The sequence below is a fragment of the Molossus molossus genome, unplaced genomic scaffold, assembly GCF_014108415.1.
Source record: "Molossus molossus isolate mMolMol1 unplaced genomic scaffold, mMolMol1.p scaffold_m16_p_8, whole genome shotgun sequence".
Lineage (NCBI taxonomy): Eukaryota > Metazoa > Chordata > Mammalia > Chiroptera > Molossidae > Molossus > Molossus molossus.
The window spans coordinates 105746047-105765076 of record NW_023425402.1 but is presented as its reverse complement, the minus strand read 5'-3'; the positions used below and the strand labels follow the sequence as shown (position 1 = coordinate 105765076).

The following is a 19030-nucleotide window of genomic DNA, read 5'->3' as shown; positions in this document are numbered from 1 at the left end:
CAGAATGAAGCCACTCCCAAAGTGTGCCATAAAGAAACGTTGACTCTTCATTGATTAGAGCGCTTATCCTGTGAGGTTTCCTGTGCTCACTGACAGTTCTAAGACCCAGTACACAGCTCTAGCCTTTGGAGCTTAGGCCTGAGTTTGTTTTATTTTACAAATATTTACAGTCTTTGTAAAAAGGCAGTTTTCAGTAGCAGAAAACCCTTGTTTCATAGTCTGGTATCGTGGTTACCGGTACATTTAAACACGTGAACTCAAGATAAACAAGGTAAGCTATCGCTTCCCTTTGGCCCGGGGAAAAGATTTTTTCAAAAGTCTAACCTCTAAGCCAACTGGTTTCTAAACCCTCAAAGTAAATAAACCCTTTTACGTCTAGTCTTCACTAGATGTCCCTTTTAATCGTCCCTTCTGTGAGATTCTGTTTGTCCCTGTGAAAAGGACTCCAGGAAGTGAGTTACTGATTAGAACCTATTTAATATAATGATACCTTTAGTAAATAGTTCATGAAATACTTGAGGCTGGTGATATTTGTCTTATCTGCCCATTTAGCAGGCTGAGTGTACATGCTGTATCTAAACTTACTGAAATCTAATTATGTACAGGAATGATCTTACATGTCTTGAATATATTTCACGTGTCCCCTTCTCTAGCCTCTCAAATGGGGCTTAAGAGAGACAAAACGCATTGCTTCACTGCAGTAGTGATTTAATAATAAATCTAGTAGAACTACTGTCCACATAGATAATGAAGCTCTCCCTGGGGAAACGGAAATACCTGTGGTCATCTTCCAAGTTGCCCTAGACTAGACTGTATAAGAAATTATCCCAGCCCAGCTGGTATGGCTCAGTGGATTGAGCGATGTCCCATGGACTGAGAGATCCCGGTTCGATTCCCAGTCAGGACACATGCTCGGGTTGTGGGCTTGATCCCCAGTAGGGGGCGTGCAGGAGGCAGCTGATGGATATTTCTCTCTCACATGGATGTTTATCTCCCCCTTCCTCTCTAAAAAATCAATAAAAAGGTATTTTAAAAAATTATCCCAAAGATGATGTTATTCAAGCTGTTACCATGGAAGAACTAAAGTTAGCCCTTTGAATTTATAATTTAAGTTTGTAAGACTTTGATGCTCTCCAAGAAAAAAGTTCTTGCTGCTGTCTAAAGTTTCTGGCAGACTTTCGTGCTTTAACCTAACACGTGGGGCACGTATAGTACATGCTAAACATACTTGAAGGAAAATTTTACACAGAGTATGTAATATGTTGAGATATATGATACACCAGAAAGAGAACTTGAAAATGCATGATTTAATAACCATTTCCCCCTTCAGTACTTTCAATTTTTTTCTTGTTCCCAACGCAGTGACACAAAGTAAATAACATACCCACGTTGTTCATTTTCTTGACTTGAGGCCACGATGAGTCAATACATGGAGATAGCAGTCATCAGTTTGTAATTACACCATAGGACAAAAACAAGTTAAGTTGTATGGCTAAATGCCTCAAACATTTTACATTTACTGATAACAGCATTCCAAATTATGGACTATTATTTTATGATGATAAAAATGTAAACTATATCACATACTGGAATATATTAATCAGCGCAAGTAAGTTTTTGTCAATTTACATAAAATTATTTATAGTTAGTCTTAATAGAAGTGGTAAAATTTGGTAACAAAATTTTTTTCAATATCTCTGAGCATACAGCATCAAAAAATGTAATCACACCAATGCGAATATAAAAAGCCATGTAAACATGAATCACCCTTGCAATAATAAAGTTTTAATTCAAACACTCATATTTACAGGGTTTAAAAACATATAAACGGACTCCCCGTGAAAGGTGTGTCATCATTAATGTTTAAATGACAAGGGAAGGTGTGGAGGCAGAACGAGTCGTCTCCCGGGACCCTCCCCGGCCCCAGCGCGGCGTTGGCACCGGGGAGGGAGACGCGGGAACCGGGGTGGAGCCGAGCGACAGCCCAGACCTTGCTCTGCCAGGGCACAAGCAGGATGCCTGCCCTGAGCACGTTGCAGTTCGAGAGACAGCGAGCGGTCGGAGCAGGGGCAGAGGGGTCCCTCCCAGAGCCCGAGTCCGACGGAACAGCATCGGCAGACACCTCCTCTCCCTCGGCGACTGACCTGCTTACCTGACCACCAGGTGACAAGACCCCAACAAGTTACCTTCTAGTCAAAGATGTTCTTCCATCAACCACCCAAAATGCTTTACTTTCTTTCATCTCATTTCCAAATAAGAAACTGAAGTTTTTGGCAGTAAAGAATCTATAACATGTCAATCATTTGTTAAGCTTTTATTTAAAAAAAATAAAGCTCTACTGGGTGTCATGGGGAGCAGAGCTGCAGAATGCACTGCCTATTGAAATTCAAGGGACACCCTCTTCCCCACCCCAGCCACAGGGACATGCATCCGTACCCACGTATGTGACGCTCACACACACACCCATGCACACACGGGAAACCCTTGGGAACCGTGCGGCAGCCAGACCTCTCCCTCTGGAGCCCCACGCTGTCAGCTCTCTGCCTTTCTTAGCCACCTTGTCCGACCCGCCTCGGAATGCACGCCGCTCGCCGTCTCCCTCAGGAGCTGTTCCTGGCGTGTGTCACAGCCACAGGAGCTGGGGTCACAGCCACAGGAGCTGCGGGTCACAGCCACAGGAGCTGCAGGTCACAGCCACAGGAGCTGGGGTCACAGCCACAGGAGCTGGGTGTCACAGCCACGGGAGCTGGGGGTCACAGCCACGGGAGCTGCGGGTCACAGCCACGGGAGCTGGGGCCACAACCACGGGAGCTGCAGGTCAAAGCCACGGGAGCTGGGGTCACAGCCACGGGAGCTGCGGGTCACTCAGATGCTTGGTTATCCAGAGCGCGGGCCACTCCGTGGGAACAAACAGGCTTCCCTGGGAGTTTAAAGGGGCGGGGGAAAAGGGATCCTACCATGCTGTGGACCTCATCCAGAAAGGTTTTCCACAAACTCGCAATTAGTAAAGTTTTTTTTAAATAAGTACATAATTCTCTCTACTAAAAACAGGAGCAATGTCCTCCCTACCCCTGATAAGCTCTCCCTCATCTGAAATCTCTGAAGAAGCATCGGCTGTGCCAGGGCCTCTCCTCCCCAGGGAATGCAGCCACTCCAACAATACATGAGGCCCAGCGTTAGAAGGTGTCCTCAGTTTTGGTTTTCCTTTCAAAAATATGTAAACAAATAAGGACCAGGAAATCTCTGCTTCTAGGCCAAGTCTGGACGCGGCGGGTTCGGGGCAGGCAGGTGCTCCCCGCCGTCCCGCTGCCCCGCAGCTCAGTCACTCTCGGACTCCTCCTGGTACTGGGCGCGGATGGCCTGGCCGTTCTGCAGGGGCATGTCTTCGTAGTCGCTCCTGTTAGGAAACAGACCCTCAACACGAGTCCGCTTTTGCAGATTCTATTCTCCCACACTGCCACGCGTTCGAACGAGACCTCATCTCAGCTTCGCTCTCCCCATCTCCGTGGCCTGCTGACAGGGCCCACTCCTCGGCCCCACCCCCCGTCACCAGGGCCCCCATCCACAAAGAACTGGCCCTCCTGTGGTCACCGCTCGCTGGGGGTGTTCAGCATAGAGGAACACCGTCCAGTCTCAGCCACACAGCATGGAAACGGAACCGTGAGACCGCGTGACACTGCCAGCCAGGGGAACGCTAATGCCCTGCTCAGCAAAACCCACTGAATGCTCCCCGTGGGACAGCCTTCCGGGCGCAGTGACTTACCCATAGATGACATCATCGTCGGAGTCATTGAGCATGGAGAACGCAGGGTTGTCTTTCAGCTGGGACTCTGAAAACCAACACGAGCATTTGGGGTATTAGTCTGGTGAGGAGGATCTCGTCCTAGAAGGACAGACGTCAGAAAGCTGGATTCAAATCCCAGCTTCCACCATTTATCGCCTGTGTGGGCCCTGAGCGTGTTCTCGCCTGCCTGCCTGCCAGGGCAGCTCACTGCTTGGAACCCGGGGAGCCCCCCCAGTAGAGGGAGCTGCCTCCGGCCTGTTCCCTAAGCGCTCAGGGAGCGGGCGGAAGGCGGCCGGGAGGCCTGGGCCCGCCCGCCCTGCCCCTCTGCCCGGGCCTGCAGCGAGCCACATGTCTCCGTTTCTTCGTCCCTACACGACAGTAGCTGCACCTATATCACGGAGCTGCTGTGAAGTGCAAATGACATTTCTCGTGAAGGTGCTTTGAGAGCTCACAGGATGTCAAAGTCAGGGGTGGTCCTGACATGCTAGGCCCCACCCAGGTTCCAGCAAGTTCTCATCCTGTTCGTTCCCTGTGCAACTGGCTGTTCTGCTGTTCTTGGTTCTGATTTCTGGGGAGGAGACTCTCCACTGTGGCTTTCTCCCGAGAGCTCACGCACGAGCATCCAACAGACTGATGCACGTGCTGACGGGCATCATGCTTGTGCGGGCACCCGCGAACATGGCTCACCTTGCACTGTAACCACACACGCTGTTCTGACTGAAACCCAGAGCTCACCGTGAACGTGACCTGTCTCCCTGCTAGAGAAGGGGCACCGGGTCCGGCCCCGCACTAAGGGAGCCGAGCTGCCTGGCCCCGGGCGGCTCACCGTACAGGGCGGTCTTCGATGGGGAGTACACAAAGGCCAACGTGTAGAGGTAGAAGTTCAACAAGCCGTAGAAGGATAAGAACTCAGCTGGTGACAGCGTCAAGGAAAGCAGCTGGCCCTGGACACCCCACAGTCGGCACCACTGGTGTCTGCTTTGGTCGCCTGCCTCCCACCTGCAGCACCCTCACCGCTGACCCGGGGCTCTCGGGCCCCAGCCCAGACCTCAGGACGCCCGGGGCCAGGCCACAGCCGGAGGTCACAGCCGCCTTTCAAGGTTACCTGTGGTAACAGGTGAGCCCTGCTCTCTGCTACCCATGGGAACCTCCGAGGAGGCAGGGCCCACTGAGACCCAGCAGGGGGGGAGGCCGCAGGCGTGAGATGAAGTGGAGACAGCCCTGGCCGATCTGGCTCCGCGGTGAGAGTGTCAGCCCACAGACCAGAGTCTCGGACTTGATTCCTGGTGAAGGGCACGTACCTCGGTTGCGGGTTTGATCCCCAGCCCTGGGGTCGTGTGGGAGGCAATCAATCAACATGTCTAACTTGGATGTTTCTCTCTCTCCTTCCCTCCCTCCCAGTCCATCTAAAAAAAAAAAAATCAATGGAAAAGTGTCCTTAGGTGAGGATTAAAAAGAACTGAAAACAGACCCTCAAACCTTCATTCTTACCTCTTCCCTGGTGACAGACCCCTTTGAGAATCTGATAAAAATTTAGTGTGAAATGCAGTCACAAATATTTGAAAAATCATGAATTAATTCTAAGGATGCAAGAAGCCCCAGGGAAGAAACCAAGACGTTAAGGGTTAGCCCCCCTCCCTGGGTGCCCCATCCCTGGGTGCCCCCATCCCTGGATGCCTGGCCACAGGGCGCTGGAGAACTCCAGCCTCGGGCACCCATGCAGGAATGCACGGAGGTCCCGCAGTTTTCTGAGCCCTCCCAGGAGACAGGCTTAAACTGCCCTCAGTACCACAGCCTGACGCCGCTGCAGCCGGAGACTCTGGGTGTGGCAGGAGAGGCCGAGAGTGGCCGCGGACACTGGGTCCCGGGCTTGACTCCACCTGGTAATGACCTGGGGGCTGACTCCACCCTGAGCTGAGCTGCCGTGTATGAGGAACAACACATTCTGGGGCTGCAGGGGGCCAGGTGAGCACAGGGCAGACAGGTGGGGGTCCCCCAAGTGCTCCGCAGTCAGGCCACAAGGAGGGGGCCTGCCTCCTCTCGATGCTTAGACCACTCCATCTAGACCACTCCTGGAGCCTGATGTCTCCCAGGAAAAGGATATAATTCTGGTAGTGAGTTGACAGTTCAGCTACAAAATTGTCCTGTAATACTTGTGCTCCGAACCTTAAATAAAGGATGACGATGCTGAAAAAAGGAGAGACAAATGTAAAATATACAAAGGAAGAGCACTAGCTCTGTATAAGTTGTTACATTCACCCTGTTAACAGTTACAGTCTCATTACTGTTGTCTCTGCTTGGAAACGTGTCCACCACAGGCATTAGCCTCTGCCGCTGGGCTCGGTCTCAGGGCCGGGGGGCCGGCTGCTGGGACACAGTCAGCTAACCCTGACGATGGCCAGTCAGTCTCGAATCAGGCCTGGAAGCTCGTGCTCGGCCCATCCCCCGACCCTCCTCCTCTCACTCGCTTGGTTCAAGACCGTCTCCTACAATACCAGCGTCCCATCATCACGTGTCCCCTTGGCACAGTCACAGGCCTGCCAGACACCTGTGCTGATGAACAGTGACAGGTCCTGACAAGGTGCCTCCTGACCCACGTGGGCACTCAAACATCTGCTCAATACATGAATGAACCCCCTGGAAACCTGTATGAAAAAATCCCCGAAGCGTAACAAGTCCTAAGACGGACCACAGAGGTCACTGCGAGTAGGCAGAGGCTCCGGGCCTGTGGACGGGCAGTGTGGGGGCGGGCGGAGGGCTGAGGGTGTGTCACGGTGTGTGAGGGACGTGTGACGAGCTCAGGGACACGGTTTGCACCGCGCTCCACAGACCGCGGAACAACACTCAAGTGCGTCCCCACGTCCACGCGGAGTCCTCACACCTCGGGAGGGTGCCCTGCTGAGGGCAGGGCGCGGGCGCCCCGGGCTCCTCCCATCGCCGAGGGAAGCCGCCTCTGGACGTCCCGTGGGCTCCAGCCAGGAAGAGGCTGACAGCCTCCTACTCGCCATCCACACAACCGGGAAACAAATGCAGAGAACTGGCTTTTTCCCTCTGGATTTTGATATTCAGAGAAAGACAAACCAGAAACAACCCACCAGGCATCTGTAGCTCATTCAAAAGGACACCTTCCCAAGCGCCCCCAGCGCCCGCCGGTGTGGCCCTCGGGCCCTGCCCTGAGGGCGTGTGCAGGTCAGTGACCGCAGGATCTAATCTTTGACGAGTCTGCTCCCCTCCGTGGCAGATGTCAGAGCCGGCATCACTCAGCCAGCACAGGCCAGCGTGTGGTGGGTGCCCTCAGCCCGGGCCCTGCCACAGCCGCGCTCTGCCCTACGGAGCCTCTCCAACTAGAGCTCTCCAAAATTAACCCCAGGAAAGGGACAAAAGACATCCATCCATGAGAGTAAAATAAAAATGCAGTTTTGCTTCTTTTAAGAAATAAAGTTTTCTTACCTAATGATAAGCACTACAAAAGTCAACGCAGTCAAAAATTTTAACCTGAGATCTGAAAGAGACAGACATACTCCCGTTAAACCACCCTGGAGGACATTCCCCTTCCGTCTCAGACAAAAATAAAGCGAAAGCCCCTGAGCAAAGCCCCTCTTCCCTCTGGATCTGAAAGCGGCCCGAGCAGAGGCCCAGAGGTGCTGTCTCACCCGCTTGGCCCGCGTCAGAGCGGCAGGGTCCCCAGCGAGGCCAGGGCCATTATGATTTGTTGCGACAGGTTGGGGGAAAGGACCCCATGAAATGGGGTGACTTTTCCTGACTCAAAGACTAGGAACACGGCCCAGCCAGTCTCTCCCCAAGGTGCAGTGTGGAAGGATCCAGGCAGCGCCCACAGCCGCCCGGGTACCCGGGCCCAGCTCGCTGCCAGCCCACAGGCCTCCCTCCAGCACTGGCCGAGTCGCTGGTTCCCACCTGTGGGGAGGGGACAAGCTCCGGGGTCTCCCCGGCTCAGGCCAGGCCACGTGCCCGGCGGCCTCCCGCCAGCCTGCCCGCATGTGAAGCCCAGCCTGCCCGGCCGGCGCGGGCACAGGAAGTGGCGCTTACCTACGTAAGGCATGTGGCGTAGCTCGGAGCAGGCCCGCACTACCAGGAACAGGAGGTATAACACGTACGCGGCGGCCACCACCATGAAGAACACCTTCATGCCCTAGGAAACAGCACAGCCTCGGTGTGGCACCCTCCCTCACCCCGCAGGGAGGGAAGCGGGCATTTCCACAGGGACCGGGCCCTGAGGGTCCCTCCACAGGAAAGCGCCCCCCGAGTCTCACTGTCCCCGCCCTGAGAGCAGGGAGCCCACCCCGCGAGGACCCCAGCCCCTGCTAATCAGCCGGGGACGCGGTGGGTGCTCAGTGAGCGACAGTGGCCCTGCCTCTGCCCTGCCTGTGCAGCCGTGGCGGGGGTCAAAGAAAGACTCCAGGACCAGACCCTGAGAAAGCCTCAGGCAACTCTCAGCTTTCTGGCCCTCGGTTTTCTCGTCTGGACACAGGGCACTGAAGTGGGCCGTCCAGAAGACGTGCGCGATTCTGCGGCAGGAAACACAAGCACGCTTGTCCTGCGCTAGGAGCTGGGGGGCGTGCCCGCGGGGCCGGGGGGTGGCGTGCCCTCGCCTGCTCCGGTTAGGCTCCCACCCCACGGGCCTGGCGTCCCTGCCCTTCTCCTCGGAGCCAGCGCCCGCTCCAGGTCAGAGGGCTGCTGGTCGGGGAGCCAGGCAGCTGCTTCTGCCTCATCAGCTCCCGTGACCTTGGTCAGCTTTCCTTCCTCACCCGTAACTAAAGGAATTTCCCCATCAGCTCAGCTTCCTCGAGGTCTCTGATTCCCGGTGTTCCCTGTGGGAACAGACTGGGCCACTCTGTTCTCTCCAGAGCTGTGACGGTTCCCGCAGCCCTAGTGGCTTCCACGCCTGACCGAGAGGTGCCGACGGGCGCCCTCCTGAGTCCGTCTCACTCCTGTGAGTCAACCCCCCTCCCTAGGGAACGTCCATCACTACCCTCTACAGGGACGAAGAGAGGGTCAGGCAGGGAGGGAGACAGCCACAGGACGGCCACACTCCCAAGCGCTGGCCCTGCAGTTGCTTTGAGAACTAAGTGAACAGAAACGCTGCCCTCAAGTCCGACCCACCGTCTGGCCTGGCGCTTCCACCATCGGCCACAGACTGGGAGTAACAACACGGCTGTTAGAAGCTCACTTTTCATGCTACTCAAGCACCTCTCCCCGCGAACTTTCTAAGTCCTCCCCAAGGAGCTGGGTAGCAAGTTCGTGTCAACAGTACAATGAAAGTTACAAAATCCAGTCTTTTTGTTGTTGTCAATCCTCACTCAAGGATACTTTCCCACCGATTTTAGATAGAGTGGAAGGGAGGAAGGCAGAGAGAGAGAAACATCGATGTGAGTCACAGCAATTGCCTGCCTCTTGCACAACCCCAACCAGGGACAGGGATCGAACCCACAACCCAGGTATGTGTCCTTGACCAGGAATTGAACCTGTGACCCTTTAGTCCACACACTGACTCTTCTAACCGCTGAGCCAAACCAGCCAGAGCGAAATTCAGTCATTTTTTATTTTTATATCTTTAAGATCAGTTTTTTACTTAAGTATACATAGCACGTGAGGGCTGTAACCACACACTGTGCAGTCGAGTTTCCCGCATTTGGGGAAATCATGGGGTCAGCACGCCCAGGGGGCAACGGAGAAGCCGCGCCCCAGGAAAACCACCTTTGTGATCATGGTGTCTCCCCGGCTAGGTAAGTATAAAATTCAGGCATTCTTTTAAAACGATGCTTAAAAAAATAATCCTCAGGCTTCGTTAACAATCCTTACCTGAAAATTTCCTGTGTCCACTCGATACTGGTACATTGGATCGTGTAATTCATTAACTCTAAAAATATGTTATAAAAAAAAATAGGTTAATAACTAATTTACTTTTCATTTTATACTTTCACTTAGATTAAAAAAAAACTTATTAACACAAACCACTTACTAACCAACAGTAAAGGGTTTTTTAAAGTAATCCTAAATTTACAGAGAATCCTCAGTCCCACACGGACAACACATACGATGCTACAGCGTAACTGTCCCTCACCACGGGGAAACGGAAATATTTTCGTTTCGAAAGTCCCTATACTGTTCCTCTTGCAACTCTAAGCGCTGTTCTGCAGGTACTTGCAACGACTATGTGGGCACCAGGAGACAGAGAGGACGACAAAAGCAGTAAAAGTACATGTGAACTTCCCTGACGTCGCTGACAACTGAAACCGGAGAGCTGACAGGTGGGCAGGAGCGCGAAGCGGAGAAGGTGTGAGCTCAGGCCTGTCATTATTGTGCCATGAAGTTCGATGTGCCAAGTGCCAAAACCATGCCCTTAGACGGGACTAGTTTCTGCAGGAAGTCCGTCAGGCTTCTGCACGGCACTATTGTACAGACGCACACAAGCACCAAAGCAGGGACGCCTCGGGGGCTGCTGAAGGATGGGAAGTTCATAGGTGCAGCCGAAGGAGCAGCTAAGACGCCTGGCGGCCGGTGGTGAGCCAGGCGGGACCTGGGCCCCAAGCCGGCAGGTGACCCGGCAGGCGACACCCTGGCCTCCTGAAGAAGGGCTCTAAGAGACAGGCGCGTCTCCCTTCCCCAGCTGAGGTTAGAGACCGTGTGTCTCCAGCCTTGAAACTGGGTGACAGGCCCCGGATGAGCTCACAACACACAGTCCGACTCGGGGTCTGTACACAGCGCAGAGGCTTCCTTTCCAGGGCAGGCTTCACACGTGACAAAAGTACTCACGTCTGCCATATTCCTAGTGTAACACAGGCCAGCCACAGCAGTCCAACAATGAAGAATTTAGGCAAATAGAAAGTCAAACACTTCCTTTCTCCCTAAAAAGCAAAAAAAGAATAAAAAACAGAGAAGTTAGTAATCTTAGCAAAGCACTAACCCCTAACAGACCTCAGATCTGGATTGCAGACACTCAGATCATTTCTACACGGCATGAATCTTCTGTTGACTACCAGGCTGAAGACAGGGTCTCAAGGGCAAGTGCAGGATGGGATGGTGGAGGCTCACCTGCAGCCGTATCCCGTGGTACACACACAGCCAGAAGAGCAGCAAGGCACACAGGAACATGGACTGGAAGAGGTCGTCCAGCATCCCCAGGGCCCAGCTGTTCACCAGAAAGGAGAGGGGGAAGATCGGATCTGAAAGCAGAAGGCAGGAGGACCTGGTGAAGGTGGTGCACTAAAGGCTGTTTTGTTTTCCCAAAAACCTAACCGCCAATGAACAGATGGCCCCAGTGATGGTTACAGAACGCCGTCTGCTCGCGCCACCCGCTCCTCCCCGCAGGCCTGGGAATCCCGAGGCTGTAGCTCTGGGCAGGGAAGAGGAACAGACGGCAGTGTTCACCGCCTTCAGCCAAGTTCCAAGGAGGCTGTGTCTGTAGCTCATCCAAGTTCCAGCCGCAGAGCACTCAGGTGTGAAAGCTCCGGGCATCTTCCAAATCCTGGTGCAGCACCTTCACACACTAGGGGGCGCTGTTCCTCCAGGGACTCGCCAGCCCACCTGGCTGCCTCCAGCTCCCAGCTCCAAAGGGGGGAGCCCCAGGAGGAGCAGGACCTACCGTTGTACAGCAGCAGCAGAGGCAGGAGAATGGCCATCCACTTGTGCTCGATGCCCCAGTCCCTCATGGAGAACTTGCGGAGGGAATGTGCGAACAGGCACTGCGAACCAGACAGCCCCGTCACCACGTGGCGCGCCGGGCTGAGCACCGCGGCAGGTCTTCCCGATCATGGGAAGGCCAGCGCCAGCCAAGAACTCCGAGTTAACCCTTGCCGGAGTGACTACCGAGACAAGATGGTGGACTGCAAAGGGGCCCAGGTCAGAAGGTCACCAGCTGTTCTCATGGGGCAGGAGGGGACAAGGAGTGGAACAGAGCCCCACAGAGAACTCCCCCAGGGCCTGGCCACACGCTCCCCGCAGGCAACACCGACAGGGTACCAGGGCTCCCCGAGGAAAAGCCAAGGGAAAAAGGCCTATCGCTGAGGTCAGAGGACGTGTTCATTCTCAAAACACCCCGAAGAAGGTGTGGTGACCTACGAGAGAATTTTCTTTAAACTGCTTTAAAATATTATATAATTTGTGATTTAGTGGCCTGGGGTTATGTTTTGTTTTTCTATAACCTAATACAAGCCAATAATATTCTAGGCAATTCGGACTTCTTGGGTTGATGAGTCATTCCCTCAGTCTATCTCAGGCCTTTCTCTTGAGCAAGAACGGGGCCCTGGGTGCCCAGTCTTCGGGCCCCAGACTGCGGCAGCAGCACCCAGGTAGCAGAGGTGCTTCCGGAAGCAGCAGGACTTTGGACTAACCAGCTGTAAATGGCAGCTCTCCACCTTCCTGTAGTCAGCTCACTGGGAAGCCCTGGGCGTGGCCGGAGACCACGGTCTCCGCTCTGTGTGTTCCACTGGCTGTGTCCCACCCTCTGTCCAGACCCAGGTCCCAGGTCACCATCGTCTGGTGCTTCTCTCATGTCCCCCAAGAGCTGTGTCCTTCTGTATATGCAAAGCAAGTGTTCCTCAGTGGCAACTGGAGTGGACACCACAGCAAAGACTGGACCCCTCCTAAGTGTCACACCCTCGCGTCAGCACGGGACAGGCAGCAGATGTGGGCAGAATGCCACCCCTCCGACGGCGGTGAGTCACTATGTGAGGCCCACTTCCTCCTCCTCCAACAGAAAACCCCCATCTTCACTGACCGGCCGCTCTGAGGATCGCCTGTGCCTGAAGGGTGAGCGTTTCCCCCAGAGTCACGCGGTGCTGTGGACACTGGGCTCAGATCCCCAATCAGCCCACAGCCTGCACTTCCTCATCCGCCCCCCTGGGCCTCACTCCCGAAAAGCCCAAACAATGAAAGGTCACTCAACCAGGCCGACTTCCTGCCACACGGGGCAGGGCACCTGCCGGTGCACACAGATGACAGTCACCTGCACGTCGGTGGCCTGGGATTACTACTAGCGACACAGACGTCCCTGTGGAACTGACCATCGCTGTTTGCACTGTGGCGCCCTAGCAGACACGCAGACGGTCAGTAACACCAGGCTGGCCCCTGGACAGGGTATCGGAGCTCAGAAAGCCTCCCATGGGGCCCGCACTCCGACAGTGAGAATTCACAAAAGACGCGTTCGTGTGAGGACTGCCGTGTCTGTCACGCGAAGGGTACTCACGGTGACAAAGAAGGTGAGCACCACAAAGACGAACCGGAACCAAATCTCCAGCTTGGAAAATGCAGGGTCGTAAGTCTTCCACTAAAATGGAAAGTGGGGGGACAGTTTAAAAAAAGCACCTAAAAGGAAGTACACAGACAGGGAATATGGTCAACAGTGTAGTAATGACTGCACGGTGCCGCGTGCTACTGGAAATACTGGGGGACCACGCTGTAGAGCACATGATTTTCCAACCACGATGCGGGACACCGGAAACCAATACAAAACAATGCTGAGTGTCAGCTGTGATTGAAAATAAAATTAAAGTAATTAAGGTTGCAGTTTGTCCCCGGCCCTGGTTGGTCGTGCGGGTGGCAGCCACTCGATGTGTCCCTTTCACGTCGATGTTTCTCTCTCTCTCTCTCTTCCTCTCTCTCCCTCCCACTCTATCTGTACAAAAAATGGAAAAATGTCCTCAGGTGAGGATGAAAAAAAAAAAATTAAAGTAATTAAAAATAAATAAGTAAAAAGTACACCAGACTATTAATAATAGTTACCTCTAGATATGAGACTATAGGTAATCTGAAATGTTCTCTTTCCTTCTACTTTCTTACATGTTCTAAAATTTTAACACTTAGTACAGTTTATTTTTATATCAAAGAACACAGACTTTGAAAATATTAATTATCTAAAGCTGAAAATAGTTTTCAATGGTGTTATACTAATGATGAATCTGGCAGATAAGGTATTCTATAACCATAATAAGCGCATTTGGCTTTTAAATCTCATATAAAAAAATCAACACTGTTCATCTCTTTATTAGAGAACACTGGGCTCTCCATGAAAAGACACAGATTTTTTAAAAGATGTAAACTGTGGGCAGGTAGGACGTTCTAAAAAGAGATCACATGAACCATGAAAAGAAGAATCTGAAACCAAACGGTGCAGCGGAATGAGCTGTCCGCTCTCCCGCGAGCAGCCCACTTGTGCCAGGGTCACAGAGCAGAGCCGAGGGCACAGCAGAGGCAGCCCTTCCGACCTCGGTTACCAGCCAGTTCGCGGCAGACCCCAGACGATGCACCACCAGGGCCAAGGGGCCCCATCGTGACTGCACTGAATTACGACACGTGAGCAGCCCCGCTCTGGTTTGGCTTAGTGTCGGCCGGCGGACTGAAGGCCACAGGTTTGATTCCAGGTCAAGGGCCTCAGCTGGGGTCCAGCGGGGGGCAACCAATCAATGTGTCTCTCTCACATCAATGTTTCTCTCTCTCTCTCTCTCTCCCTTCCTCCCTCCCTCTCCCTCTTCCATTCTATCTAAAAATCAATGGAAAAAAATCCTTGGGTGAGGATTAACAACAACAACAACAAATTACAAAATAAAAACAAAATCATGTGAGTAGTTTTAAAAACCCACTTCAGAACAGATACAGAGTTACAGACACTAGACGTACTTGCCTGAAACATTAAAAAGTACACACAAATACACAATTTAAGACCCTGGATACGAGGCAATGAAAGCAGTTATCTCTGGCTGATGAGGGGCTGCACCCCCGGGTTGCCCAGGGTCGAGGAGGACCCAAGCAGAACCAGCGGGCTCATGGACACAGGGCTGGGAGTCCAGGGAGACGAGTCACCAGCTGTGACAGGACAGAGCACCGAGAAGAGAGTGGTACAGAGAAGTACCCAGCAGAGTGTCCCCGCGCGTCCCTCCCAGGGCACTGATCAGCGCATGAGTGTGCGCAGACCACCCAAGGCGGGAACGAGCCCTAACGGGCCCACTCGCGCTCACGGGCTGCACGCGCCCGCTCCCACGGCAGAGGGGAACCGCTGCAGGGGCACGGGGCCGGGTGCCCCGCGGGCCTTTACCTCAGTGGGGAACAAGCACTGAACTTAGACCTAACGCTGCTTTGGCCCCACCTGGTGAGGTTTAACAGCAAGACTTGAAAAGATGAAACCATTGCCAAGTAACTTTACAACATCACTGAGCAAAGCTCGAGAATATTTATAAGGATATAAGATCTAACAATCAATAATGTCTGCCACTGAGCCCAAGATACATGTTAAAAAGCAAGAAAATATGAACCATAATGAGAAAAACACAAATCAATCAAAACTGCCCCAGAAATCCTGATGGCAGAATGGGCGGTGAGGGCATCAAGAAGCCAGGGGACAGACTGATGGGGGAAGCTGAGACCTGGGCACAGCAGAGCAGGCGTCACAGAGACCAGGGGACGGAACACACAGCCACAGAAACGATCCGAATGCTACAGGGCAGCAGTGGACATCAGCTGAGACACAACCTCAAGTGTCCTGACAGATGCCCACTGGAGTCCGTGAGTGTCTGCGGTGGGGGAGGGCAGAAAAAATATCTGAAGAAATAATGGCCCCAATTTTTCCAAATTTGATGAAAATTGTAGACTCGCAAATCCAAGAAGTGCAATGAACCCTAAGTACAAGAAATATGAGGGAAAGTGTACCAAGGAATACCATAATCAAATTGTACCAGAGAAAAACCTGGAAAGTGAGGGGAAAGGAGGGGCATTATTAGAGACAAAGATACAGATGGCAGGTTTCTTGTCAGAAAATGCAAGCCAGAAGACAACATCTGCAAAGTACTGTAAATTAAAATCACAATGCAATACCACCACACCTATAAGAATGGCCAAAATGAAACCCCGGACCTCCCCGAGCATTGACAAGGCTGTGAAGCAACTGGAATTCCACGCACTGCTGGTGGGGACGTAAGACATTACAACCACTCTGGAAAACAGTCCGTCAGCTTCTTACACAGTGAAACGCACCCTACCATGTGACCCAGCCACCCATTCCTGGGTACTTGCCGAGAGCAACGAAAGCACATGCCCAAAGATCTGTGCACAGATGTTCACAGCAGCCTTCTTCATAACCGCCCTGAACGGAAACCCGACTGTTCAACAGGATAGACCATTATTGCTCTATCCACACAGTAGACTATTATCAGCAACAAACAAGAATCAACTATTGATAAGCTCAACATCATCCATCAATCTCAAACTAAGTATGTTGAGTGAAAGAATCCAAAAATATTTATGTAAAATTCTAAACAACAAATGAGTCTCCGATGCGAGCAGATCAGTGGTAGGGGGCTGAGAAAACTGGGGGGGCGGGAGGGGGAGTATGCTTATTATCTTGATTGCGGTGATGGTTTCCCAGGTACACGTGGATATCAAAATGGACCCAATTTTATATTTAAATATGTGCATTTCATTGTATGTCAATTATACCTCTATAAAGCTGTCCAACAAAAACCAACAGTTACCAACTGCTGTCCATGGGAACATGGATCCCAGCGATTTAGGGCACATGAACTTTGAAGTCAGACACTTGGGATCTAATTCCAGCCCGGCTGTTTCCTAGTTGAACAACTCACTTCATCTCTTCCACGAAACGGAGATACTATTACCTACTTTGTGGAATCATTATAACATTTAAATAAACTGATGCAGCCCGGCTGCTGTGGCTCAGTGGACTGAGGTCCCGGTTGGATTCCCACTCGGCACAGCCCAGGTTTCAGGCTCGATCCCCAGTAGGGAGTGTGTGGGGAGTGGCTGATTGATGTTGTCTCTCTTTCCCTTCCTCTCTCTCTAAAAAATCATAAGACCATAAATAATGCATTTAATTTTTTTTTTTTATCTTCACCCGAGGACATTTTTCCATTTTTTGTTCAGATAGTATGGGAAGGAAAGAGAGGAAGAGAGAGAGAGAGAGAAACATCGACGTGAAAGGGACACATGAAGTGGCTGCCACCCGCACAACCAACCAGGGCCGGGGATAAACTGCAACCAAGGTACGTGCCCTTAGCGGGAACAGAACCCGGGTCTCTCTGTACTGCAGGCCGACGCTCTAACCGCTGAGCCAAACCGGCCAGGGCCATAAAAGCATTTAAGTAAGATGATGCACATAAGTTTAGCATAGTGCCTGGCAAATAGGAAAAGTTCAGTGACTAACAGCTGCTATTATAAATCCAAAACATAGCACAACTACCACGATTATGTCTGAGTTTAAATCTTACAACGGTGTGATTTACAGATGATCATGACAGTGATTATGAGCATTGATTAGGGCCGGTGAGAACATAATATTCAAACAGAAGAAATCCAATGCATGTCTTAGTTGAAAAAACAGATTCTAAGGAATAATCAAGAAGAGAAAAAAATAAGTGTTACCATCAGGAAAAAACCCAGAAAATATGTTTAAAATAACAGTGAAGAAAGTATGCATTTTTACCTTCAAGGGACTATCAGTCTTACAAAGATAACCATGAATTCCCTTGATGGAGGAAGATTCAGTCTAAGATTCTGTCTGAGAAGTACAAAACAATCCACTCTCACTTTAAAAATTAGCACCAGAAATTACTGTAGTTCAACCTAAAATATACATTTTAGTTCTAAAATATGAGTTAGTTAAAAGGAGGAGGAGGAGAAGGATACGGAGTTGGGATGGAGAAGATGACGCTAAATCCGGGCTTTCGGAACTGGCCCCGAGCATCGCGCTGCCACCTGACGCCCAGTGGCCAGCCCACGCCTGCATGGCATCCAGCGCGGTCTTCCTCTCTCCTGCCGTTCCTGCCCCATCCTTCCTGCCCCAGGAACCACTTCCACCCAGGGCTTCCGTCTGGGGGCTACCTCTGTCAGCAGCCCAGACCGCCCCACATTCAGTCTGGCATTGATCTGTGGCACAGGCTTGAAAGTCTTTCTTTTCCCTGGAGAGAGCCCCAGAAAAAAGCGTGAAGCCCAGAGAACAGGCCTCGCCCCTCCACCGGCCAGGATCCGGTGACGTCGGGGCTGGAGGAGAAAGTCCACAGGGATCCTGACGAACAGCTGGCCGGCCACGCCTGTGCCCACGCCGTACCCAGGACAGAGGCTACCACATGAGCCTAGTTCTGTGGAGTTAGGGGCTTTTGTATTTGCATTTATTTTTAAGCACCAAAATGTATGTTTGAAATTGAACAGTAAAATAAGTAAAAGAAAAGAAAGTAAAACCCCAGCAAACCATCAGGCTTTAGACACTCACTCTGACATCTGAAGACGCCCCAGCCCTTTCTTGGCTCTGTGTCGAGCCCCTGGGGGTTCACAGAGCGGCCTGTGTCCTTTCAGAGACTGGGCTCACCCTGTCATACACAAATGGACATCTGGAACCAGCGTGGATTTCATGACCTGGGTCGCTTCTCCCTAATCAAAACCTACAGGCTGCAGCCCGGTTCCTCTGCCCAACATTGGTGAGCACCCACTCTGGCCATGTATCAGCAAATACGAGGTCAAATCTCGGGCAGACATGAAACAAGCAAACGTAAAACAACTAATCCGTAAAAATGCCTCCAGGAGCCAAGTTTCTGGCAGAGAACACATGTTGTGAACCCTCAGTGAGACCTGGGAGAGGCGGCCCAGGAGCACGGGGTCCGCAGGCTGCTCAGACCCGCGCTGCCCAGCGACCTGCGCAGCAGAGCCACGCCCCGGAATCGGGTCCCACGCGCAGATGCGAGGCTGGGAGTCTGTGTAATATGTCTATTACACAGACATATTTTTGGAGGAAAAGCCTAGCACATGCTTTTGTAATCTGTCCTGTGAGAACATCGTATCGCGAGTGACCCAGGGAGTCAGGCGGAGCTCATCATAGCACTGCGGCGCTGGTGCCGGCCGGCCCGGTTCCGGGAAACGAGAGGCGTCCGCTGCATGGAAACCCGAAGGCTCAGGACGGGGTTGTTGTTTTCATCTCAAACCCCCGCGAAAGGTCGTGGCTTAGGGAGAAAAAGGAGAAACTGAGATGCTGAACAGCTGCCTAGAGCCACTAGGAATCAACCTGGGCAGCACTTAATTAGAGAGGAAAACGCCCAGCTTGGCCGTGAGGGCACCGGGGCCTGTGTGAAGTGTGCAGAGCAGACGCTGGAAGAGCTCAGGAGACACGACAGAAAGAGGAGCTGACGCATCGGCGTGGTGTCTAAAGTCTCCCTCCTGGCATATGCAGAATATGGCCAGTGAAACAAACCTTCAGAAGCACAGACGATGAGCAGTATCTCCTAAGTG

General features: G+C 52.2%; 1 protein-coding gene and 1 pseudogene across 2 annotated transcripts in view; both read right to left on the bottom strand.

Moving 5' to 3' along the window:
• Positions 1-2817: 2817 nt before the first annotated feature.
• Positions 2818-19030, bottom strand: part of TMEM181 (transmembrane protein 181) — a 60083-nt gene continuing 43870 nt past the window's right edge. The window contains exons 7-17 of one of the 2 annotated variants that reach the window (XM_036249387.1): positions 12990-13070; positions 11388-11487; positions 10838-10968; positions 10559-10650; positions 9605-9662; positions 7832-7934; positions 7235-7286; positions 5889-5971; positions 4611-4700; positions 3764-3830; positions 2818-3397 (exon numbers count right to left, since the gene is read on the bottom strand). In XM_036249387.1, coding sequence (XP_036105280.1) covers positions 3319-3397; positions 3764-3830; positions 4611-4700; positions 5889-5971; positions 7235-7286; positions 7832-7934; positions 9605-9662; positions 10559-10650; positions 10838-10968; positions 11388-11487; positions 12990-13070 — 936 coding nt within the window. In that variant the 3' untranslated portion in view covers positions 2818-3318. The remainder of the gene's footprint in view (positions 3398-3763; positions 3831-4610; positions 4701-5888; positions 5972-7234; positions 7287-7831; positions 7935-9604; positions 9663-10558; positions 10651-10837; positions 10969-11387; positions 11488-12989; positions 13071-19030) is intronic. The other variant, XM_036249388.1, reaches the window with a different exon arrangement.
• On the bottom strand, positions 9394-9536 carry LOC118622162 (annotated as a pseudogene).